Source organism: Trachinotus anak, unplaced genomic scaffold, assembly GCF_046630095.1.
Source record: "Trachinotus anak isolate AG129_WGS33_773 ecotype Australia unplaced genomic scaffold, CSIRO_AGI_Tana_v1 ptg000016l, whole genome shotgun sequence".
Taxonomy (NCBI): Eukaryota; Metazoa; Chordata; class Actinopteri; order Carangiformes; family Carangidae; genus Trachinotus; species Trachinotus anak.
In genome coordinates this window covers 14,005,925-14,031,413 of record NW_027273867.1, presented here as the reverse complement: position 1 = coordinate 14,031,413, position 25,489 = coordinate 14,005,925, and the positions used below count along the sequence as shown (strand labels likewise).

The 25,489-nt window shown below is 40.4% G+C and overlaps 2 protein-coding genes across 2 annotated transcripts; one reads left to right on the top strand and one right to left on the bottom strand.

Moving 5' to 3' along the window:
* The first annotated feature begins 1,131 nt into the window (after window positions 1-1,131).
* Window positions 1,132-23,020, top strand: cap2 (cyclase associated actin cytoskeleton regulatory protein 2). Its single transcript, XM_071500279.1, has 13 exons — window positions 1,132-1,564; window positions 6,133-6,260; window positions 6,392-6,492; window positions 8,070-8,147; window positions 14,257-14,400; window positions 15,339-15,424; window positions 16,084-16,189; window positions 20,001-20,193; window positions 20,622-20,791; window positions 20,922-21,045; window positions 21,144-21,226; window positions 21,681-21,824; window positions 21,938-23,020. Exons 2-13 carry the CDS (start codon window positions 6,143-6,145, stop codon window positions 22,019-22,021), a joined length of 1,431 nt encoding a protein of 476 aa, XP_071356380.1. The 5' UTR covers window positions 1,132-1,564; window positions 6,133-6,142; the 3' UTR covers window positions 22,022-23,020.
* On the bottom strand, window positions 22,406-25,404 carry LOC139634048 (aurora kinase A- and ninein-interacting protein). The gene is made up of 4 exons (XM_071500280.1): window positions 25,214-25,404; window positions 24,864-24,979; window positions 24,497-24,653; window positions 22,406-24,303 (listed from the first exon to the last, which is right to left on the bottom strand). Exons 2-4 carry the CDS (start codon window positions 24,954-24,956, stop codon window positions 23,273-23,275), a joined length of 1,281 nt encoding a protein of 426 aa, XP_071356381.1. The 5' UTR covers window positions 24,957-24,979; window positions 25,214-25,404; the 3' UTR covers window positions 22,406-23,272.
* Window positions 25,405-25,489: the final 85 nt, after the last annotated feature.

Here is a 25,489-nt window from a genome sequence, read left to right as displayed (position 1 = left end):
CCAAACTGTTTAGTTTCAGCTAGTTTGTGAAATGAGTGTGTTAATGAGCCATTAATAAAAACACCTTTTGGGTTGCTAGGCGTTGAGTGCACAACCAACTATTCAAACCAAAATCCATTCATTAGACGGCAAACCTGGTGGATTATTAATGACTTATTGAAGGAGGAGTCCACCGGTTTTACACATCAAGACCAGTTTATCCATCACAAGGACTGACACTTGTGAAAGCGATTGTGTAATGTCTTCAGTTGCTCTCGAAGAGGAATCAGTCTTCCTGAAGATTTATAACAGAAAGCCAGCATCACAGACGGAGTGTGTGTGTGTGGGATCTAACGCTCTGTCCAGGTTATAGCACTGAGATTGTAATTACAAGAGGTCAAGCGGGAAAAAAATGTAATGTCAGTGTCTGAGTTCCACTTGGAGATATGAGGGATTTCTAGCAGCAATGATATGTTTCCACTTGCCAAAAAGAACTACAGAAGTGTCAACATGGCTGCAAAACCCAATATTAACACTAACAGAATAAGTTAAGTTAATTTAAAATGAGACACGCCACTGTTTGTTTGTAATACATAACACACTAACACAATAACAATGGCTAATTCTGAGGTGCCTTGGTGCCCTAGAATTAAGGTGCTGAACATGAACTGCAACGTCCCCAGTTCACATCCAGGGACATGTTGTCATAATGTCACTCCTCGTTTCTCTCCTTCTCTCATTTCTCATCCTCTCTTGACTGAAAAAGCTAATTCGACTAACTACCCGGTGACTACAAAGTTGGCAGCAGCAGTAGCCAGTAATGCAGGAACACTCCAAGTCAGAAATACAGGAGGTTCTCTCCTCATTCTCACAACACTGTGGATTCGGTGTAACAGAAGATGCAATGAAGTTGCAGCATGGGACGTGTTTTTGTTCGGGGACTCAAAGTCAGACTATCTTGGCCTCTACTGATTTTGACCAAATTTTTTTCAATCTCAAATGAAAGTTTGACACTTAATAAGTGGCGCATAACTTTTATGGTGGATTGTGTACCTGCTGACTTACGAAGGATGGAAAACCTACATCAGCAGTTGATAAAAATGCTGCAGGGGGGGATTTTAAAAGGGGGAATTCCAAGATGGTGGTCAGACTTTGGCCTCATTTCACTCCCATGGACTCTGTAATGATGATGATGATGATGATGATGATGATGATGATGACTCCCCTGCCAGTAGCCTAAAGGACTCATGCAGAAATCTTTGCCACAGCGTCAATCAGTCGTTTATTTTTAGCAGGGCTCTCTGGGGCTGCAGTGCTGCCTGCGAGGTAAATGTCCGTCCGCCCCAGAGGAGAAACCGCGGCACTGAGTCACGGTCCCGGTGTCTGCACGCCGGGGCTCTCAGGTTCACCGTGTGGCTTAATTAGGACATCCCGGAAGATCCCGGTGCTGTGCGCAGCTGAGTGACGGGGCAGGGAGGCAGGAGGGGACCGCGCAGCCACAGCAAACCAGCCACGAATCCGTCCGGGGATATTGACAGACACAACAAAAAACAGACAGAAATTAACCGCCGACCAGAGGAGGGAGGTAAGATGTCTCTCTGCTGACCAGTTTTTTTTTTTGTTTTTTTTTTTTGACTGAATGGAAAGTTTGGTTGAAATTCGGGGTGGGGCGGAGGGGATAAGGTCCTGCAGCAGGGGTGTGTGACAGAGATGTGTGAAGTCTGCGCAGAAAATGTCCAAACAAAGTCAACTTCACCTGCTCCTTGTGCGCCGTGCTTCCTTACGTTTGGCTCAGTGTGAGGGCACCTTTCCTCTTTTTCCTCTTGCCCTCTGGAGTAACGGTGATACTGTGGTCCGGACCATGAAGCACCAGATTGTGGAGGCGGTGAAGCTCCTGTCAGTGAGCCAGTGCCATGTCATGTTTTCTTATGAACTTTGGCCTTTGAGAGGCTGCGCGATGAGCCACCTGTAATAAAACTGCATGAGCTTCAAACAGCCTTTTAATGTTATAGATTATGGATTATGGGCTGTGGATTTTTTGAGATTCAATTTCTTTTAAAAAAACCCAAACAACAGTTCACACAACAAACTCACCTCAAAGTCCTCAAGGAGCTTTCAGTTGTGCCACATATCGTCAATGTTGGTTTAAAACTTTAGTTAAAGCACATTTTACTTAATCTTACCTTAAGAGCTCAGAAGAAAATTGGGCCTAAATGAACCCATCTGCTGATGAAGATCATGTGATATGATCACAAGTCCCAGAACAGCTACTGGATGGACCTTCATCATCTAGACCAAAACCTAGTTTTATTTCAGTTAATTTAAATTTAGTGTTAGTAATTTTTAATCACAGCATTTTAAAATCAAAACCAAGATGCCATAATGGTTTTTTGTAGATGAGACTTTCTCATCTGACACCTCGATGATATCACAGCTCCCTGCTTTAGTGGCTGCATGAACTCAACTGTAGAGTAAACACTGCTCCCACCAAACATTTATTTACCAAGATTTACTTTATCCAGAGTCCTAGAGTACAGCGCTGGGCAGTGAGACCTACGTTGGAATATCTCACTTTAGGGCCATAGCAGCAGACCACAAGCTGTGGCCCAATATAGCCCCGAAGATCAGATACCAGGCCAGAGGGTTCAGGAGACACATGCAGGTCATGGTGAAGTCAGTAATATCTTTCCACTGCAGGGACATGTGCGCTTTCTCAGCTGTTGGTTTTGGTCTGGGGTCTTCATGTGGCAGACGCCATGGCCCACCTGTCTGGAAAAACAGAGGGAGGAATGTGTTCATATAGTGGAGACTACAGTGTTGACTTAGTACAACTGCTGAAAATTATAGGAAGATGAATATTATGTAGCCTACTGTAAGTGACTGCAACATTTTTTTAAATGTTTTTCTGGTACTTCTGAGACTTTGTGCCACAGAAATGTATTTCTGAAGCAACCAGCAGGCTTTAACTCATACCAACTGTTTCCCATTCAGTTTCTGTGATGGGGTGAATAAATTAAGTTTATATGAAAAGTTAAAAGAGCTTCATTGGCTATGTCTTTGCATTGCCATGGAGAGTTTGGCTGGTTTACAATACAATCAGGGCAGCCGCTGGCTGTTTCTGTCTGGTGGGTTTTAAACAAAGTCTGAGATTGGTATTGAGCACGACAGTGATTAAGTGAAGTGTTTTGAACTTGAGCAATACAGTAGTTGAGTCTATGGCCTTTACTTAATGTAAGAAATTTAGGCTGCAGCACATTATTCTTTTTTTTTTCATTAATCAATTAATCTTTTGTGTTAAAAACACTGTGAAATGAAAACTGCAAGTCATGATTTCTCAGACTCGAAGGTGACATCCTTCCTCTGACGATGTTCAGTTTCCGTCACATGTGAAAAAGCTGGAACCAACAAATGTTTATCACGTTTGCTTTCAAAAGCTTTATTGATTAATTGCAAGTAACTCTTCTGATGATCAACTAATCAATTGACCAACTAAATATTTCAGCTCTGATAAAATGACATTTTTAAAAACTTCATCTGAGCCCAAAGTAAGTAACCCTTTATTATTAGGAGTTTATTTTTATTTATTTAGGACCTATACTTAAATTGTAACAGCTTCATAAATGATTATTGAATTACTCACCGTTGCTTTATAGATCAGTGATAAGGCATTCATAAGAACAATTTAGGCCACCCTGTCTGCTGTTATAAATGTTAATAAAGGGCCATAGGCACTTTCTAATTGGCCAGAAGATAGTAAGCGATCTGATATACTATATATGTTCATAAGTTGTTAATGAAAGGCTCATATGATCATCAATCAAGTCTGCAGGTGTAAATGTTAATAAGTTGCTGACAGAAGTATTTTAGATGTCTGGTCATGACAAAGCAAGGACCATTTTGGAGGAGAATAAACACATAGCCTAGGGGCAGTTTCACAACCTCGCAACCCAGAAGTTACCGTATTAGAGGGGAGATGAGAACCCATCAGAATAAATGCTTGTGGCTTGTAGAAGTGCAGCTTTTTTTTCTTTTTTGCAAATTTTCCTCATAAATACAGTTTGCTTGAATTAGTGTAGATTTATATTCAATGATGACATTTTTATCTTTTGGTTTTGTGTTACTACAAGGTATCTTGTTTTATTTTTTATGTCCTCTAACCCCATATACACCAGCCCAAAAATTTGGCACGACACAGAAATAAAAACTAATCAGCTATAAATCCTTTATTAATGATGTTATTAAACAAGGGTACCAAAATAACAAATGATAAACTCCCACTCCATCCACACACATTTCCTGGAGCAGAGTTGACACTGTTGGTTCATATCTGACTTGTTGCACACATCCAGCTCTCCAGGTTTCAGGTCTTGCCTAAGAGCTGTTGTGACCCAGAGAGCAGAAATAGCAGCTGAGTCCTGCAACAGGCATCTGGCACTAGCAAGTGAATTCTCCAGAGAAATGAGACGATGACGCCCATCAGGACATGTTTGGTGCCCATAGCACATAATTACTAGACATAATTTACAAAGATTACAGGCAGCAGACACAATCCAGTCTCCATACTGTAGCTGCTAGCTGCCAGATTGATGCAGAGCCTCCTGGTGTTTTTTTTTTTTTTTTTACAGATCATTCAACCTTCACCAATGGGTTTTGTGTTTGTTGGGCGCACAGGTAACAGGTGTCAGATTAGGAAGAGTGTGTTACCTAGCAGTAGTTTGCGTAAACATGCAGTGGGTTGCTGGATCAAATTCCACTCTGCTGACTAATAAATACTGGAAAACAGTCCTACATTGCCTCATGGTGAGGTATATAGCTGGTCAGTGTTAAAGAAGGAGATACAGAGTGGTCTGCGTTGCAATCTCCAATGTATTCTAGCGGCATTCGGTTACAGTTAGAGATTTGTTTACATATGAAGTAAGCCAGGCTTGTCTATACTCTCTGAACATTTCAGCTGCATCTAGGTAAGTGATCATGGATGTTACACTGATGCAGTGGCAATCCACTATATGTGTGCATCTTTGGGTCAACATCCCTCCCCCAGTATCTCATTTCTAACAGGAGTCGGTGAGGCCTCTCTTTCCCAATAAGCATCATCTCAGGTGATCTATGTCCGAGGATATATTAGATACCTGTATTACACTGCTAAATGTAGGTTTAAACTCTGGTCTGGCTCCACAACATTTTAGAAAACTGTTTCTTTGTTCTCATTGCTTTAAAGATCAGTGCCTCTCCTGGTTTATGCATTACCTGTTGTTTGTATCTCATTACCCAATAAAGATACTGTATTGTCTATGAAGTATTTTCATAGGACCATCTTTCACTTGTCTGCCCGCCCCATTCTCGGGAATACAATATCTCAGTAACGTCTTAAGGGAATTTCTTTACATTTGGCACAAATGTCAAGTTGGACTCAAGGATGAACTGATTAGATTTTGCTGGGAAAAGGTCAAGGTCAAATTGACCCCCTGTTCTTGTGAATGCAATATATTAGGAACGCCGAGAGAGGATTTTATTATGTCTGGCACAAACATTCACTTGGACTCAAGGATGAACTGATTAGAATTTGGTGGTCAAAGGTCAAAGGTCAAGGTCACCTTGACCTCACAAAACACGTTTTTGGCCATAACTCACAAATTCATACACTAAACATAACACAATTTAACTCAAATGTCTATGAGGATAAAATCAAATCAGTGTGACATCATTTTCTGCAAAAACACCTCTGGCCATTATTCAACACTGTAACTCAGGAAGGGGAGATTGTGACCATATTTCCTGCAACTTGACTGGTTGGCAGAGGCATGCAACCATGAGTGTGTGATGCTTTCATGTGTTCATGACAGAGGTTGTGACTGTGGCAGAGGGCCAGTCAGCTCAAACAGAGACAGTGTTCGTATAAACTTCACCACATTGGATACATTTAGTTTGACTCTTAACTGCCGACATGGTCCAGCGTCCTGAAAACTACAAGCAGCCGAGTGTCAAAGTTGGATATTGAATCTGTCCTGGCTCCATGTTCTGGACTTTGGACTTAAATCATGATGTTTTGGGATCGATGGAGTAAAACAATATCACAAAACTAATCATCAGTCTGAGGTCAGAAAGTGCAGTCAAAGTGCAGTCTGAGAAACAATTCCCTCTTTTGTTTTCTAGGTTTGTCACCATGGAAGGCTTAATGCAGCGACTGGAGCGAGCTGTGACTCGCCTGGAGCAGATGTCCGTCACCATGCAGACGTCCAGTGGCATGGCTAATGGAGGCTGTCTCAATGGCATCGATGGAGGCGAGTCTGTGCTTAAAACTGTTTGACTCAGACACTGGGGACAGAGCAAAACAGCTCTCGAGTTATAAAGGCAGGGGACACATTTAAGCAAAAAACATGCAAACACTAGTGATTTTTCCGTGTGTATTCAGGTCTGTCTCAGTGCGTGGAGGCCTTTGATGTGCTACTGAGGGGTCCAGTGTCAGACTACCTTAACAACAGCCGAGCCATTGGGAGCGATGTGGAGAAACATGTGAGTTATTCATGTGTGCGACACAAATGTTCAGACCCACATATTCAGTGTATAAAATCTCCCCATTCCACACAAAAGTTGGCTGATTAACCATGAATCACTTGCAGACACACACCTGTCCAGGCACACTTCATAAATGCACACAGACACACATATGCTGCAGCAGCTGTTGGAGACAAATGTCACCACAGCTGCTGCCGCAATGATCTGCGGTTACAGTGCAGCAGGTCTGTCAGTTTATTGTTTGCCAAAGCAACTATTAACCATGCTTTTAAGGGGCAGTCTAGCAATTTTACACCCTAAGTTTAGTTTAGTCTTCATGTAAAAGCACTTTGTATCTAGTTCTTTTTTTTAAACCTGGCTCTAGCAAATCCCTCAACTTAAAGCAAATGCAGTAATAATTTGCTGGAGTACTCCTTTAACTCCAAGCTTTCATAGCATGAATCTCATTTTAATTTAAGTGTAATGTTGGTCTTACTTCTGCTTCATTAAATCCTTGTGACAGTCCAGATGTTGCCCCTGATTTTTATGATTCACCAATCAACATATGTTAATTACTAAGTGAACTGAGATTTTAAGAAAATCCACTCATATAAGCATGATATCTAGCTTTCTGTTTATCTCTTCTCTAAATAGAGAGCAGATGGATACCAGGGGACAAACTACTGCTTCTCTTCCTGCAAACCTTTATTTCATTAGATGTACATTTATAAACAAACTCTAGATCCTACTTAGATATGCATAGCTCTGTTAAGATAGTAATGAGTGTGTATGGGAGGTCCATGATCTAAAGGTAGAAACCAGGCAGTGAGTGCATGTGTGTGTATGATAGCAAAGCTTTCCTGTCCTCTACCAAGCCAAGGATGGGAGTATGACTGAACTTTAACCTCTCAGTCATTTATCAAACTGTGATTGGAGCACCTTTTTCCTATTTGGTAATGACCTGAACTCCCACTAGGACTGTAAGTGTGTTTTGTGGTAAGCCAGCTGGCAAAAATAGCTGTGTTGTATCCTTGGAATTAATCCAAAACAATAGGGAGGGCTCCAAAACAGAAGGCCGTTAGAAAGAAATTCATGAAAAAAAAAAAGCCTGTATATTTCCCTCTCTACCTTGAAAGAAGATTTCTATCTCTGTGTCCCATCACTGCACAGGGTGAGGAGGGGGAGTGTGTGTGAGTGAGAGCCAGAGGTAGTTTCTTTAAGTTTATAGAGCTCCTTTTATGGACAAAGCCTCCCTGGTGGTTCCCTTGGCCTGAGACTGGAGGTCTCAAACACATACACACACAGGACACGGCTGGCTGGGACCAACCCAAACTCTGTGTGTGTGTGTTTTGTATACTAGCTTTTGTATGTGCAATACAGACAGATTTACTGGTTATAGTTCAATAGGCATGAGAATAAACTGGCAAAGCACAAAGAAACTGAGAGAAAACCATGAAAATCTTTTCCTTTCAGGGAACTGCAACATTGTCTATATTCAATATGCACAATACAGTAACATGTTGCTCTGTACACTCCATAATATGTATTGTATTATTAACCTAATTTATCTGACTGTGACCCTTTATGATTGACAGGCGGAGATGGTGATCAATGCCCTGCAGACTCAGAGAACTTTCCTCAAAATGGCTGCCACACACCAGGAACCTGCCCAGGTACAACAGCAGAAAATTACCATGCAAACCCACTGAGGGTTAGTAACCGTGGTCACATTAGGCCCGCCGTGACTTTGTGTTTATGATTGCAAGAGGAGAAAATGTTGTTAGGTTTAAATGGTTGATCACATTATTAAAATGTATCGGATAAGATAAACAAGTTTGTAAAGCTGAAGACTTTTTAAAAGGAGCTATTTGTAAGTTTTGGTATTGCTACATAGCCAACGTTAGCAATTAACAGTTATTTACTAAGCAGTCTAGAAGAAACGTTGCGAGTTTAGCATCAAACTTAATTCCTTTGATCGCCAAGCGCTGTCTCCAGCAGAGGGAAAGCCAGACCAATGTTAACTCTAATTTTGCTTTTATTTCTATCAGTTTTTTTCTTCTGCTTAAGCTGTTAATGCTAATATCGGCCATGCTATGTTTCAATTGCAAAGCCTAAAAATAGCACCTCTAAGGTATTTTTCCTAAATTAAAACTATAATCATAATGTCTTTTTTGCTAAATAATACCTCAGTGTGTTCACTCCAAGTCATATGCCAAAGTGCCAGTTCATCCTGACACTTTCTACTTAACTCTAAAGTCTGTCGTAGACTGTAAAACAATAGAGTTGGCACCCTGGTGGCGTAGGACTTTAAGGAGGTGACCATGAACTGCAGCATCCACGGTCTGAATCTGGCCGGGGACCTTTGTTGTGTGTCATTCTCCATCTGTCTCTCTCCTCATTTCCTATCATCTCTCAATTGTAGACTTTCCAAAAAAACTGTGCAGCATGTGCCAACTTGGTTGCCACTTGCATGCAGACAACAGTTTAAGTTATTCAACGGTCCACTACAAGCAACAGGAATCAGGCTTGCCAGCCAGTTGTTTATGTTGTTTATGCTCTCTGTTGATACGTAAACTAAACCTTTGCAGTCAGTTGCAGCAGGCGGACCACAATGCAATTCTTTTCACATTTAACCGCAGCCTAACAACAAAATGAACAGTATCAGAGCCCTGTGTGTCAGTCTGTGTCCTCCCCTCCTGTGTTCCCCAGCAGGACAGGCTGTTCACAGAGGGATTACTCTGCTCTTTGACTAAGAAAACGCTAATACAACACATTCCCAACATGTTCACGTATAGAGAAAAGGGGGTGGGAGAGAAAGCTGTGTGTGTGTTTGAGAGCCAATATGATATCATCCCATTGGCCTTCTGTTTGTGTTGTGTATGTGTGTATGCGTATGTGTGTGTGTGTGCGTGTGTTACAGGGTCCATAGAGCCTACCAGGAAGTGATTACTCCCTGTCTGTCAGGTCATTGGTAGAGAGGCGGTGAAAAGCGCGTTCAGTGATTGTCAGAAATGCAAACAAGGAAAGAGCGAGGGCTTTACAGAGAGAGAGGGACCGACCCAGGAGAGGGGTGGTGTGACAGAGAGGAGAGAGATGTGAGGGTAGTGGAGATGAAATTCGCCATAACTGGGTAAAACCATTCAAAACATAGAAAATATCTCGATTGAGAATTGAGACTTGGGCTTCGCTTCACTCCAGACACGCTTGACTTGACTTGAGATTTAAAAACAAAACGTTCAAATCTCAAGTTTGGACCTTGTAAATTGCTGCAACAGTGCAGGATAAAGAAGACAGTTCCCGACAGGCCTTGTATTACATAGCCACAGACCTTAAATATTTAATTGTTAGGTTTTTGCATTGAACAGATTTGATCTGACATCAAGTGTTAATGGTGAGCATCAGGTAAACAAGAAAAACTGAAGGTTTAACTTGCAACTCTCTTTAGTACTGGTCACTTAACTTGGGCCTGACCCCAAAGATACAGGACCAGTTTCTTGATAGCATTCAACAAGAACCCATCATTTGAGTCTCATGCCATGTTCACGTCATATGGGATGGATGGTGGAGATGGAAAAGGCTTTCATAAACAATAAACAATATAATGTATATTGACAATATTGCACTATATCCTTTCAGTTTGGCTTTTAGATTGTGAGAGGATGAACTGTGGTTGATGTAAAGGATCCATATTTGTTAGACTTTTCTGGCAGTATTATTCTACACCAAATCTGATCTTCAGATTATAGTAACTCTGATATGACAATAAAGTAAATGTTAACAAAATAATGACCATTTCATGTTTGTTATGTTTACTTGCCAGTGCAGTCGTATATACCACTTTAACTTAATATACAAGGATGTAAAAGTATCATGTTTCTGATTTTTCTAAAAGGCAGATAATAGAAAATGCCTCTGGAATTGAGGCTAGCTAAGGACACCAGATCTCCATACGCAGTCAACATGACCCACAAACCTTTAAATACACCCATACGTACACATACTGAATTCCCGCACACGCGCAAACCATCAGTACAAACCCTCTTCACTAAAGCACTTCACGAACACACACACATCTGTTGACCTCCCTTATTCATGTCTATATCTGTAGTCCTCAATACAGATCAGACAGAGGAAGAAAAGTGTGTGTGACTCTTGCCAGTGCCTCTCTCTCTCTCTACAAACACACGCACACACACACACACAGAGCTCACAAACTTCTGGCCCTTCTCTCCAGCGCAGCCCTGTTGTGCTCTCTGACTTTTTATGGGCATGTTCTATATTTGAGCTTGTTGTCAGTGTGTGTGTGTGTGTGTGTGAGAGAGAGAGAGAGTTAGAAAGTGTGTGAGACAAAGAGAAAGAGTGAGAGCCTTACTTTCTTATGCTCTCCCTCTCTCATGTGACCTTAGGTTGGCCTGTTAACTCAGTGTGTGTGTGTGTGTGTGTGTGTGTGTGTGTGTGTCTATGTTACTGGTTCTGGCAGTTCACACACACACACCCTGTGAACTTTTACAGATTTAAAAAACCCTCCTACAGCTGTTTTCCCATTGTGGCCCTCCACTCGCTACCTTTGATCCAGTGCTTGTATAGGAAGTCAAGGCCTCGGATACTGTGCTATTGTAACACACTGAACTCATTCACTGCCCATCAAATAATGTGAACCGACGCTTTTGATCCTCTTGTTGGCTCATTCTCTTTCTGTCTGTGTTCGCCACTTCTACAGTCCACATCTCTGCCTCAGGTGACTGCTTATCCATGCAGTCATACAGTGTGTGCATTTGAATTTAGAGAAATATGTTTTTTGTTAGACTGATACCTGACAGTGTAGCAGTCTACGTACACCCTAAGTTTAAATGACTTTGCTGATTTCAGTCATTTTGTTCAGCTCAGTTCAGAGATTATCACCGAATATGCAGTTAAAAAGCACCTCAGTAAGCAATCACATTTCATAATGCCGAATTTTAGGAGCTGCTTTAGTTCAGTCTTTGACTCTGATGAAGCTCTAGCTCACAAGACTGATGCCAGAAACTGCTCTCAGTCTTTGTGCTAATCTAACCAGGAGCTGGTACTAGCTTCATGAAGCTGTGCTCAAAGTTCAGTTATTTAGATCCCGGCAAGAAAAAAAAAACTTCAGTTTATTGTATGGACTAAACAAATTAAATGTGTGTTTGATAGTGAGCTTTAGAAGTGCTGGTTGGCTGATTCTTTTTTTTTTTTTTTTTTTTTTTACCATTGGTTGGACATAGCCAGGTTGTTGTCAGTCTTTGTGCTAAGCTAAGCTAACCAAGCAGGTTGTAGCTTCACATTTAGTGTGCGGAGATGTGAGTGATATCAATTAGCTCTTTTAACTCTTAGCAAGAAAACTAAGAGAGTGAGTTTTTACCAAATTGTCAAAATGCTCCTTTAATGTCCCAGATCATGGCTGACCTGACAAAAGCGCCTTCAGTCACCAGGAAAAGGAGCGCCAATGCTAAAAGCCACTGATTTGGTTGCTGGCGCTTCAGTGTACAGTTTGAGGATTCAGTGCTAATAATTTACTTGTTTTTGTACCTACTGAATACCGCTTTACTTGTGAGTCACTGTGGGAGGAAAAAACTGGAAATAAAAATGATTTAGTTTCAAGCTGTTTTAATTTGATTTAATTTGAACTTTTTCAGGACATTTACATGCTTGTTTCTTTGTGTTCTGGATTGAATTTTCCATTTATAATTGACGAGGAAGTCAGAGCTTCTCACTAGCACATGAACTCTGTTACAGCTGCTCAGTGTAACGCCGTCATACTTAAGACCGTTGTAGATTTATCTGTGCTTAGGAATGTAGCTGCTTCTTTTCCTTCAAACAATGTAGCAGAAGACTTTCAGAAATGTTAGTAGCTCCTGAGCTGGCAAATTGGTGAAGGGTCTTACATGGAAAACTGTCTCTGGCTTCTGCTCTGACTTGATGCTTGACTCTGAAAATGGCCAGAACATTTAAGCTACTGAGCATGTGGGAAAATGCCTAATGTTTTCCTTTTCAGATAAGTCCTCTCTGCACCCTCCAGTCATCTCACATATTTCTGTCTTTTTCCTCATTGTGTAGCTTGACCAAGTGAGGGGAAACCCACACTCTGACCTAGGCACTGACTCATATAATACTTTCAATGGCAGCCATGATGACATTATTGTCAGTCCGTAATGCAGTGAGAGCCTAAATGATGCAGTAACTTATTTGATATTATAGTCATATTAGTTTCAGTGGTGAAAAGTTATATTCACTTAAATACAGTGTAAGTACATGTTTTTGAGTTAAAAAGTAGTTGACCAGAAACATTTAAATTCTGCTTATATGTTGTTGAATGTGTATGCTATATGCATTATGTGTCCATAATAGTAATAATCCTATATCTATATATATATAATGATGTAACACTCTGAAAGGGGTCGTTCTGCCTAACTTTAGCTCTGATACGCAGGTACATTTGCTGTTCATACCTTTGTATTTTATTACAAGTTTAAATGCAAGACTTCTACCTGTTAAGACATCTTTCATTAATACCCATTAGTTTTCATATGGATGTTTAGGAAAGAATGGAAGGAAATGAGTAGGTGCATAAATAAAAGTAGAAATAATAGCTGAAAATTGAATTGGGATGAAAAAGGTGAAGAAAATTATGGTGGTTATTTTTTCCATGAGCTTGTTACCTTGAATCCCCCCGTACCAGCAACTGCCATCAACTAACATCTACGCAGCAGACCCAGTACATCTCTATTTGCCTTACTGTGGTTTCTGTTTTGGACATACTGCTTCAAAGACAGATATTCGCAGGATTAAAGGAGAATAAAAGCAGCTGGTGGAGCAGAGAAAGAAGCGTCTATCTCAGCTTATGGAGATCATGTGCGTCTGATTGAGGGAAGAATTTGTTTGAAAAAAAGGAGAAAACTTATTCTGTATCTATTGCTCCTTTGCACGCAAGCATGGATTTACAGAAGCAGACTTATAAGCATTTTTATTCACAGCATCACCACACACCTACATCTATGTGCACTATACAAACAATACACAAAAGTAAAAACAGATATGTTTATGTGCACTCACATAAACACACAAATGAGCTCTGGGCTGTGGGTTGTACCTTACATGTAACATGACATCAGTAGTATGTAATTTAAAAACAGATATTATCAAACAGACTGCAGACTGCTTCAGTCCCAGAGCAGTGCTCTGCAGCGTGGTCCTTAGCTTCCCATTTCAATAAAGAAACTATTTTGTCACAGCTCATTACCAGTAAATGTTTCACATAGCATCCAGTTCACTGCGGATCAAAACAAGAAAGCTGGGGAAACAATTCACCAATGAAACATTGTGTTCTTGAATCAATGTGTGCAGGCGCATGTGTGATAGGTAAACTGTAAACACTGGAGGAGCGGTATGCCTTACAAGGCCAGAGGGATCTCCCCATGAACTGAGGAATGTTTGTAAGGACGGAGCGATGGGGAGGGGAGCTGGGAGCTGGGAGCTGGGAGCTGGGCTATACTGTAGCTGAGATCTGGAAGTTCCAACGGAAAAAGGCTCTGGCTAATAAAATTAGTTACTGTCCTGTAGCCTAGTTGAGGAATTACTGACTGGCACAGAGAGCAGTATGGATGAGCAGGGGAGACAACGCAGGGGTTGTAAAATCAAGTGTCTGAAAATTCTGCATGTAAAAAAGGTTCACCCTCCCTCCCTCTTTCATCCTCTGGTATCTCTTCTTTTTCTCCTGCATCCTCCTGCTCTGCTGTTCCTAATTCCTCCCTTCTTCTCCTGCAGATGGAGCTTAATGACCTGCTGAAGCCAATTTCAGATCACATTCAGGAGATTCAGAAATTCAGAGAGCAAAGCCGCGGCAGCAACCTCTTCAACCACCTGTCAGCTGTCAGCGAGAGCATCCCCGCACTAGGCTGGGTCGCTGTGGTAAGGAATACAATCACCCGCTGTCGTACAAATAAAGGGACACATTGCAGGGTGTGTATCAGCATATAGGCACACAAGGACACTCATACAGTAGACCCATGTATATAAAGACCACAAGTTTACTCAAGGCTGATATTGTAAACTAAGACTTTAACTAAAACATAAACATGGAAGAGCATCCAGGCTCCTGAAATTAAAATTATACACACGCATCTGAAAACATTAAACTGAAGAGATCTCCTTTATGGTTTAAAGAGAAAAGGAAGTAATAACCATGACTTGTTTGGAGATAATGCTGCAGAAGCAAAGCATCAAATGCATTGATCAGCTACAAATACACTGATAGTACATGAACATTGACATAAACTATGTCCATGCGAAGTTGTACTATTAATTACCAGAAAACTAAACCAGAAGCCCAAGTCTAAACCTTAAGTGTTATGATGCAAAAAGTGAAATTACATACATAAAAACTATAATAATGCTGCATATAAACAGGGAACTTTAAATAAACTCATCCTACCATGTTTTTCTTTCTTTCAAAACACGGTATTTGTCCCTCTATGTTCCTGCTCATCATTCTCTGTTTCCCATTAGCACAAAACCTCTCCCTCTGAGTTTTGGGATGATTATCATTCAGTTTAAGATCAAGATTCCTCCTCTTGAGTTCTTAAATAAAAGGCTTTGGCTTTGGCTCTGGTCAGTGTAAGTTGCTGTCAGGAGGGCTTATCAAACATGTCCAACTCAGACCTTTAAGTACAAAATGCCATTCTGAGTAATTCTTTGTACTCTTAAATGAAGACAAATCTGCTGATAGCTAGATAGTCTATCATTTACAGATATACTTTCATGAAGCTCTGGAAGACACAGTTTTGATCTGGCAGTGTCACACTGAGTTTGAGATAAAGTTGTTTCTAATGAACTTTCATCTCTCTCAGACTCATAAGCCGGGTCCCTATGTGAAGGAGATGAACGATGCTGCCACCTTTTACACCAACAGAGTGCTGAAGGACTACAAGGAAACGTAAATACATCCACTCAGTTCCTCACAAGCATTATCATGCACATGCCACAAGGGTGATATCATTGTTTTGTTATTCTTAAAGTCTGGGAATTAGATAAACTTGAGTAGTTTATATTCTGACAAAATTTAAACCTTAAATTTAAACCATAGCAACTTAAAAATGGTTTGTTTAGTTATCATTCGAAAAAATGCTTCACAGTGTGATATTGTGTTGACAAGGTGACATAATTTACAAGAGAAATATAAAACAAAGAGAAAAAAATCTTTGTGCACATTGTGACATGTATTTAGAAAGAATAAACCAGAAGTCTTATATGATAGTGACTTTTCTCTCAGCCCATTAAAAGATATATCAATGATTTTTTGATAACTCTTATAAATCAGGCTCATGTCAACCTGATGAAGAGCTACAAAAAATGACTCATCAGTGTTGCTGTAATCAAAGATACTCATTCATATATTTTCATGGGCTGAGTGTGCAATCAAGTGTGAGCTGCAAAATGTCACAACATTGCCCACTTTGTTGACATCGCTGATGCTCAACAGCTCCACTACCTTTGCTCCCTCCTTCTTTACTGCCTCCCTCATCTTCCTCCCTCCTGTTTTCATCTGATCATCGCATCTTTGTCACCTGCCCGCCCATCACTTCCCACACCCAGCGACAGGCGCCATGTGGACTGGGTGCGCTCCTACCTGTCAATCTGGACCGAGATGCAGTCCTTTATCAAACAGCACCACACCACCGGACTGGTGTGGAGCAAGAGTGTAAGTAAATGTTTATTCATGCCCTTCATGTTAAACACATAATTGTTTTTGCAACTCAACACCGTGTTATACACACCATCCTCCTATAAGAATAAGGATGTAAATGTGAAGTATGTTTGCACTTGCTCCTCCAGCCATCATCATCATCATCATCATCATCATCATCATCATCATCATCATCTCTAAAAGTTCACAACACATTTGCCTGCAAACAAGAAATCACTCCTATGACAACTTGTTTATTATCTTAGCTGTGTTTCATCTATTTTCCATTCACAGGCCTTGATATTTTTACATCAGAGCCCAAATTAACTCCTACTTTTTGCGTACACTTCCATTTTTAGTTATGGAGGAACCGGTTACATAAACCACTGCAGAGAGCATGAATGAATGAATGAGTTTCTCCTCAGTGGCTGCACCCCGTAGCTCTCAACAGAGCTCCCAAAACCCCTGTCACTCCCACACTCACTTCTGTTTATGGATGTCTGCTCAGGGACTTTTCCGCACTCACCCTCACTGGATCCTGGAGATTACAACGGCTTGAAAACAAATCCTTCAATGCACACTTAACCTCCTTCTCTTGTCAGTTATAAGGGTTTCTCCCTTTTTCTCTTATTAACTCAGGAAAAGCTAGTTGTGTTGCATTTTGGCATCTAAAACGCAGAAGTCACGACAGCACTATCTGACAAATATGCTTATTCACTCTCATGCTATGAATTAGACTAGGAGATTGCTACCACTCAACAAAACACACCAAGACTTAGTTCAGCACATAATCTCACATTACACTGAACATGACATATTTATACTCACATTTTTGTACAGATTAAACAAATGAAATATAAAGCATTAATTAGCAAACTTTAAAGGCCCTGGTTGGTGAATTTTGTAACCATCAGACAGAGTCTGGCTAGCTGTTTGGATTCTTTATGCTAAACTCAGCTAGAGAGCAAATGTAGGCATTTCCCAAAATGTTGAATTGCTCCTTTAACATGAAAAGATTAGATTAAAGCCTAAATTGAAAGAAAATGTTCAACAACTGCGCTCACATGTGTGTATTCTACATGCAGAAACTTGAGAGCCTGCAGTGGCTGTGTGTGTGTCAGCTGTTGTCCCTGCTGTCAGACAACAGAGCTGAAGTGTGTGTGAGGTACACATTGTGTGTATGTGTGTGTGTACAAGGATGGGAGTGTGTGCTACCGACAGGTGGTCCTCAGGGTTTACTTGAATGGAGGTTTTCTTCACAGAACCCCGACAAAGAGCCTGTGTACACACATGCAGCCTATGCCGTAACCTAAACTGCAGGGCTGGTCCCCCTTCAACGCAGCCGTCATCTGCTGCTCAGATAGAGGTTTAGTGACACACTTATACTCTGACGTGCTCAGGCAGACATATGGAGGTGGATTTACACACACTCAAACTACTGAATTACATTAGTTCCTCAGACCAGACATGGGGCACACTCAGACATGAAATAATTCAACAAACATTACTTAAATTGAAAACAAGGGAGCATGTTACTTATTAAATGTGTCCCTTCTAACGATAAGTGTAATTGAGTTTTCAAGTATTTGTTTCAGCTGTCCCCTGTGGGCTCCTGTAGGCAATTTGTGGTGACCTTCTGACCAGGGCACTGTGTTAAGTTGTTTCGGGATGATAAAATGGAGTACCTGTTGACCACAAATCAACTTTACACACACATTAAAGGTGTACAGTTAATAATTATTTTCATCATTAAACAAACTGCTAATTATTATCTCAAGTATTGGATTATTTGGTTTATTAAATATTAGAAAATGATGAAAAATGCCCATCATAATCACATTAAAGGTGTACAGTTAATAATTATTTTCATCATTAAACAAACTGCTAATTATTATCTCAAGTATTTGATTATTTGGTTTATTAAATATTAGAAAAGGATGAAAAATGCCCATCATAATCTCATAAAATCTTCTAGGTGATGTGATGTTGGCATATTGCTTTTTTCATTCAAAAACCAAAGATATTCTGTTTGTTATCACATTTGAACAGTTTATTATCAGAGAATATCAGCATTTTTGCTTCCAATCAACTATTTGATGAATCATTTCAATGTTCTCAAGTGTAAAGCACTGGAAAATGTCTTTGATTGTTCCTGAATATATATATGAGCATTTTAAATGAAACACATCCCAGTGACATAAGTTGTTGTCAGCCAAAAAAATTACAAAATGGCCTTAAAAATCTAGAAAACAGGGACGAAAAACACCTTGACAAAAAAGTCATTTTTCTGTGCATGTCTGTGTACACATGTAAACACAAGCAGCCATAAACACAGAGAAGCAGTCAGACAGTTTTACAGCCATGCATGAACACACACACACACACACACACAGTTCTAATCCAGTGGCATGTGCTGAGCTAGTGTAACAGCTCTGCATTGTTCATCTATGATATGCACGACACATGTTCCTCATGTCAGAGGTCAAGTAGTCTCAGCTGTGATCAGAAGTGCGTAAAGTGTCAGTTCAACCCACAGAACCCCTGTGATAGGTGTGTGTGTGTGTGTGTGTGTGTGTGTGTGTGTGTGTGTGTTTCTGGCAGCTGTGCAAGGCCTTCAGACAGCAAGTGTGCGTTTGTGTGTGTGTGTGTGTGTGTGTGTGTGTGTGTGTGTGTCTGGTTCCCCTCACTGTAGCAGTCAATTCAATAGATGACTGTTCACTTTTACTGTACACAGCTCATCAGTTAAACCAAAGGTGACATTCAGTAAAAGGAGTGTGAACTGTAGCTGTAACTAATTAGAGGATCTGATGAAACTCAATACAAACTCATACTGTTCAGCCACATTTGTTCAAACTAGTGAAACAAGTGATTATTTTCAGTGATTAATCATTTAGTCTATGAAAAGTTAAAAAATGATTTTAAAAAGTGCCTTTCACATATAGTCCCAGGTGACAACTTCATGTGTGTTTTTTTGACAGATCAACGGCCCACATATATTCAGTATACAATGGTATAAAACACTGAAAAGCAGGAAATCCCCACATTTAAGAAACAGAAACCAGATAATATTTGGCATGTTTGATAAAGCAGCTCAAGCTCAGATCCACAGTGGAAATCCCAGTGTTTCTCAAGATACATACGTCATGTATGTGTATGAAAAAGCCTGTGAATATTCTCATTTGTCCAGGTCATAGTATCTCAAAGGAGTTTTAAGTCGAAAGCAACTGGACTTGGTTATTTGTCTAGGAAGACGTTTCACCTCTCATCCAAGAGGCCTCATCAGTTCTTTCTCGCAACTGACCAGCCTGGGACTGGTGCGAGAAAGAACTGATGAAGCCTCTTGGATGAGAGGTGAAACGTCTTCCTAGACAAATAACCAAGTCCAGTTGCTTTCGATGTATGAAAAAGGAATATTTCCATTTGTTGAATCATTTCCCTCAGTGTAAACATCATATAATTTAAATAGAGCTGAAACAAGGTGAAACAGAATAAATGTGTGGTGCTAAGATGGGTTGGCTTTTAACAACTTTAGAGGGAAATAAAAATGCCTGTCCATCATTTAAAATCACTCTTGTGTTCAACATGTACTCAGAACAGAATCACAGACAATGATCTGTCATATCCCATGTAGTCCAGAGTAAAAAAGTATCAACATAGGCCAAAAGCTTTAGTATATTTCTTGTGCAATACTCCCCCTGCTGGAAATCTGTATTACTACAGTTGTTATCCACAGAACACCTGTTACTTCTGTGTTTTCTCTCATGAAAAGCTCACAAACCCAGAATGCAATGTCACAATCTTAAATGACGCTTTCTTCACCCCCTAGGGCCCCATTGCTCCTCCTTCCCTCTTTGACCCCTCCACCGCCCCCAGTGCTCCCTGTCCCCCACCTCCTCCTCCTCCACCTGGCCCACCTCCGGTCTTCACAGACGATGACTCCCAGCCTCAGGCGGGCGGTGCACCGGGACAGCACTCAGCGCTGTTCGCTCAGCTCAACCAGGGCATGGACATCACCAAAGGTGGGCCTGAAAACGATAACAGATAGCAGAGGATATCACTATATCATGTCATGTTCAGTCCTCATAATGTCCATGATGTCCTCATGATGCAGGTGAACTGACCTTAAGTAATGGCATGAATGTGATGTTGCTATGCACTTTCACTGAAAGATAGACATTATATAATAAGTAGATAATAATTTGTCAACAAGAAATATAGTAATGATATGATATGAAATGCATGTACACAGGGCCAAAGCTACCACTGAGGACACAAAGGTCATGTCCTCATTAATATTTCCGGCAATTACAGGAATAATAGTTTAAATTCTATGACTACACATGTTTTTTAAGGTTTATTAAGACAGCTGACCTCAGCATTGTCTAAAATCCTTGCTATGGCCCTGCATGTGCATATAGTATATAATGTAATTCCTCTGTGTCTGTAGGTTTGAAGCATGTATCAGATGACCAGAAGACCCATAAGAACCCAAATCTGCGCTCTCAAGCAGCAGAGACCAAAACCAAAATGAAGTCCTCAGGGACTGTGAGCTCATCGAGAGCAGCGGCCCAGAAGAGACCCCCTCTGCTGGAGCTGGAAGGGAAGAAATGGAGGGTGGTACGTGAAATGTTTCAGGGATTATTCCCAAAAGGAAGACGGTATATTTTATATGATGGGAGAGCAATCAAACTTTTACTCTCGTCTACTGCACTGACTATCGACTGGATCTGTTTCCTTGTTGTTGCAGGAAAACTTTGAGCAGAAACATGACCTGCTGATTGAGGAGACGGAGCTAAAACAAGTGGCGTATGTCTTCAATTGTAACAACTCCACCTTGCAGATTAAGGGCAAAATTAACTCCATCATCATAGGTGAGCGGCCTCCAAGAAAACTGAAATGCTAGCTTTTGTGATTACGTTTGTAATTTCTCATTATAATTTACCTTATTGCACGTGTTCACTCTCGCCAGACAACTGTAAGAAGCTGGGTCTGGTTTTTGAGAATGTGGTCGGGATTGTGGAGATCATCAACTCCAAAGCAATTCAGTTGCAGGTAAGTAAAGCATTTAGACACAAACAACATAAGAGATTAACTTGGGGGACTGGGTGTAATGGCTATAAAATCTTCCACATTTTAATGTTAGTAACATATATTTCACTCTAGTACATCTGAGTTGCTTTGAATACAAGTGCCAACTAAATGTCTAAAATGTAAATTGAACAGAAAACATTTATAGGCTCTCTAATTGAACTTATTAATGGTCTTAATGTCCGTAATGTAGGAAATTCTATTGACTCAATGAGTTTATTTTAGTTGTGCATTTATAAGTTGCTTTGAATGCAGGCGTCATCTGGGTTTTATCCTCGTTTAGCTGTCAGCTGCCAGATATCTTTGTCTTATTCTGTGTGAAAACACAGCACTGGAATCTGTTTTGTTTGTTTCATGTATCTGTGCAAATTGTGCCACAAGTACATGCCGGTGATTGTGACCTATCTTTTTGTTGTAGGTGTTGGGAACAGTTCCTACTATTTCCATCAACAAGACAGAGGGCTGCCAGGTCTACCTGAGTAAGGACTCCCTGAACTGTGACATTGTCAGTGCCAAGAGCTCTGAGATGAACATCATGATACCTCAAGGAGATGATGATTATGTAAGGAACACATAGAAACAAAAAAATGTCTATGCTGGCTCTTTATTGACCTTTGAGTGTGTATTTTTTGGTTCATTTGTGGATTTTCAGTCATTTTCTTTGTTGTTTTGCAGAGAGAGTTTCCTGTCCCGGAGCAGTTCAAGACTGTTTGGGACGGTTCCAAGCTGGTGACAGAGCCCACCGAGATCGCAGGCTGATTTGAAGCTTTGTCATCTTCATCTTTCCGTCCCCCTGAATTTATTGAATTTCCGAGATATAAAAGGGATATCCTTCATAGGCACTGTAACACACACTATTGATCCAGTCACTGTGGCTGTAATTGTTATTTCATGAAATGCTTCTACAGCACTTTGAAGCTGTTGATTGTAATGAAGCATTCAATACATTGGTTTTTCCTTTCTATGAAATCATGCCCATAGAATAAATGGATATCTCAAATTTAAATCACACAAACCCAGTATTTTAACCATCTCTTAAATTTCTGTGCCATAGAAATAAAGGCATATATGTGAGCATATGTAACTGTTGAAATATAAAGAATCTTATACAATCCTCAGCAACAGCATCAAAATCTCATTATCCTCTAAATATTTTTGTTTCATTATACGAAAGCTAAAGCACAAATTAGACCATGACAGCAATAAGTTTAACAGAAAAAGCTAAAGAGGACATAACATGCTCAATTTTCAGTGGCCAAGCAGACAAGAACAACTCAGAGTCAAATGTGGGTCATTTTGCTATTTTTCTATCTAATAAAGTGTACTTTAATTACCTCTTTAAATGTGTATAGTGCATGGTAGTCATGTAGTACCGTTTCACTTAGTGAGTGAAGTTTATGCAACAGTGTTTAGTATATTTTGCATTAATACCAGATGCTGTCTTGCTAGTGCATAATCCATCCAGTAATGATTGATGTTCTGCAGGAGACATAAAATCAACTGATCAAAATAATTAAACAAGTACTTGGCTACTAATTTCTTCTATGATTTAAAATACTGACAGTAGTGGTACCTTTTACACTTGAGCACTTCTTGGTCTCTTTATTTCTTTGTACATCACTCTGTTTTGTACTAAGATGGCACCAGCATAGATAGTGAAGATAGTGTACACCACCAATGCTTTTCAAAACGTTTAATTTACATGAAAACAATATGATGTAATTGTGTATCATTTTTCAAATAAAATCTAAACTCTCAGTTCTGGCTTGGTTGTGTTATTACAAATACAAACTATCTAAGGATGAAGAGAGGTGAGAGGACAACCAAAGAGAAAAACATCAATATTTTCAGTTTTAAAGATGGTGCAAGGTGAATCAGGTTGATACAGAAACCAGAGATTCCTGTTTTGACACATTGGAAGAGGCACAAATATGATTAAAGTCATTTAAAAAAAGTAAAGATTAACAATCCACAAACACCAAGACAACTGGTAGTGACTTTCAAATCCTTTCAGTGTTTGATGACCATATTTCCCTGAGAGTCTTGAGTAAAGAGCATCTCATCTTCCTCGTCCTCCACCAAAGACTTGTAGGCACTGGCTCTCACAGCCCTAGTGCTTATGTTACTCTGATCTTTGAGGGGACTCCTGACTTCCAGACCTCTATGTGCTATCACCCTGAAGCCTACAGAGTCCTGGGTAAACAACATGGCCAGGCTGTCCTCATCGACCTCTCTGCTTTGCTGCTGTGGTGGTGCTCGTTTTTTAAAAGGAGAGCTGCTCGATTTTGTCCATTTGAACTGTGAGCTCTCTTCTTTATCAACTTTCTTCCACAGTTGATCTGTGGTGTGTTTTCGAGGTGATGCTGATTTTGGTTCCGTACATTCGTGATTTGACAGAGGTTCAGTATGCACGAAAGATGAGCGCTTACTTGGGGACTTATACAAAATGCTGCTGTTTTCTTTGTCATCCTCCACCTGAGAGGAATGAAAGTTTTTAAAGGATTTTTGAGTCGAGGTTCTCCCCTTCAGAGCCATCTGAAATCCGAAGGCCTCCTCAGTCTGTAGACTGTTTGGGAAACTTGGCTCAGAGTCGTTGAAGTCTGTTGCTGTAGTGTTTTCCTGATTAGTCAGGTAAAATTCACTGTCAGGGTATTGGCTATAGGTGAGCAGTGGATCCTGACTCCATGCCTGTGGTGGAGGCTGACTTTCACCGAGTAATGAGGAGATGTCAGTGCACCTCCTCTTACACTGTGGTAGATTAAACTCCTCAGACTGCTCTTGCTCAGACTCACAGCACATGTTTTGAGAAAGTCCATGGTTTGCTTTGCCTTGCTCCTGCCACACTGTTGCCTCAGGCTCAGTCACATTTTCACTTTTCCACTCACGATCAACGTCAGGGTCAGAGTTAGACTTTTCAAGATATGTTTCTCGTCTTCGTTTTGTCCCTGACGCAACAGGCACGGGTGTTGTTGAGGTAGATTCTGAGGAGGACAGTTCTGGATCCATGTTTGGTACTTCAGAGGTAGACATCTTATTGAGAACTTTTGGCAGAAAGAATAAGCAAGCATTTAGTCAAGAGGAAAAGAAATGGACAGTGGCAATTTATACATTCAAGCAAGTTTAGTCTAGTGCAGCTTTACCAACTTGTGACAGATTTTTCTGAAGACAATAATAATCCTAAAACATAGGACTAATGTCTTGACACCTGATAACAGTAGAACTTTAGGTACTTACCTCTGCGCTGAGGTGTGAAGAAGGCTGATATAGAGCTCTGTTTGGTCTTTGGCATTTCCATTTTGGTCTGCGTGAAGTTGAGAGCCACAGCCAAACTGTATCCTCCGCCATCAGCGAAGGGGTTCAGCAGTTTAGAAATGGGACGATTGAGACGTTTCTGAAACATAATATGTGCAAAATGAAATATGGTTCTTTTGTAATAAGCATGATAGGCTAAGATAGATATGATGGTGTAGTAGTAGTGACATATTGTAAAGGCAATGCATATTATGAACATCTACTTTACTAAATGCATTAATTCACTGCTTTATTGAGAAGTATCAAAATAGCCATTTATGCAGAATTTAAAGACAGTTTCTATAGTTACCTGTTTAGCCTTTCCTTTAAGTTGCACTGTGTCCAGCCAAACACCACACTCCTCTTGACTGGAGGTCTGCAGCGCTGGCTTGGGGGTCTTCATGGTGGAGGGTGAAAAAAAAAAATCTACAAAACACGAAACAAAAAATCTTCTTTGAGAATAAACTAGACATCTGTTTCATGTTTTTGTGACTTTTGTAGTATTAATTCACACTATCGCGGTTTAATAGTTCTGAGTTACATGACTGGTGTTAGCCCTCAGTTAGCTAACTTCGCTAACAGCTAGGCGGTATTTATTAATCATAACATCATTTAGGCTTGCCATACAACGCAAAACGACCATGTCATATTTGAACTGACCTCATACAGTTGCACGGGTATGTCTTCAGCTTTCCTCTGCGCTTTTTCAAACCTGTATAACTTAGGTCATTGCCTCTCTGTTAAGAAACTCGTCCTCGGATCTGTTTGTTTGAGTCTGGCGCCTTCACGATGGGCTGCTGCTGACGTTTGACTACGTAAAAACGATAAAATATTGTCAAACCTTAAAATCCCTTCTTTGCTGCAACAGCTCCATCAAAATGTAAGATGTCGATAGCCCAAAAATACACTATCTTTGTTCAATACGCTACTATTAAT

What these genes read in the sequence shown, in the direction of transcription:
- cap2 (XM_071500279.1), top strand. Translation starts at nt 6,143, where the DNA reads ATGGAAGGCTTAATGCAGCGACTGGAGCGAGCTGTGACTCGCCTGGAG. An exon ending in GGAGCGATGTGGAGAAACAT is followed by an intron (nt 6,493 to 8,069) that starts GTGAGTTATTCA and finishes TATGATTGACAG; the next exon opens with GCGGAGATGGTGATCAATGC. An exon ending in CTGAAGGACTACAAGGAAAC is followed by an intron (nt 15,425 to 16,083) that starts GTAAATACATCC and finishes TCCCACACCCAG; the next exon opens with CGACAGGCGCCATGTGGACT.
- LOC139634048 (XM_071500280.1), bottom strand. Translation starts at nt 24,956, where the DNA reads ATGAAGACCCCCAAGCCAGCGCTGCAGACCTCCAGTCAAGAGGAGTGT. An exon ending in TTAAAGGAAAGGCTAAACAG is followed by an intron (nt 24,654 to 24,863) that starts GTAACTATAGAA and finishes ATTATGTTTCAG; the next exon opens with AAACGTCTCAATCGTCCCAT. An exon ending in CTTCACACCTCAGCGCAGAG is followed by an intron (nt 24,304 to 24,496) that starts GTAAGTACCTAA and finishes TTCTGCCAAAAG; the next exon opens with TTCTCAATAAGATGTCTACC.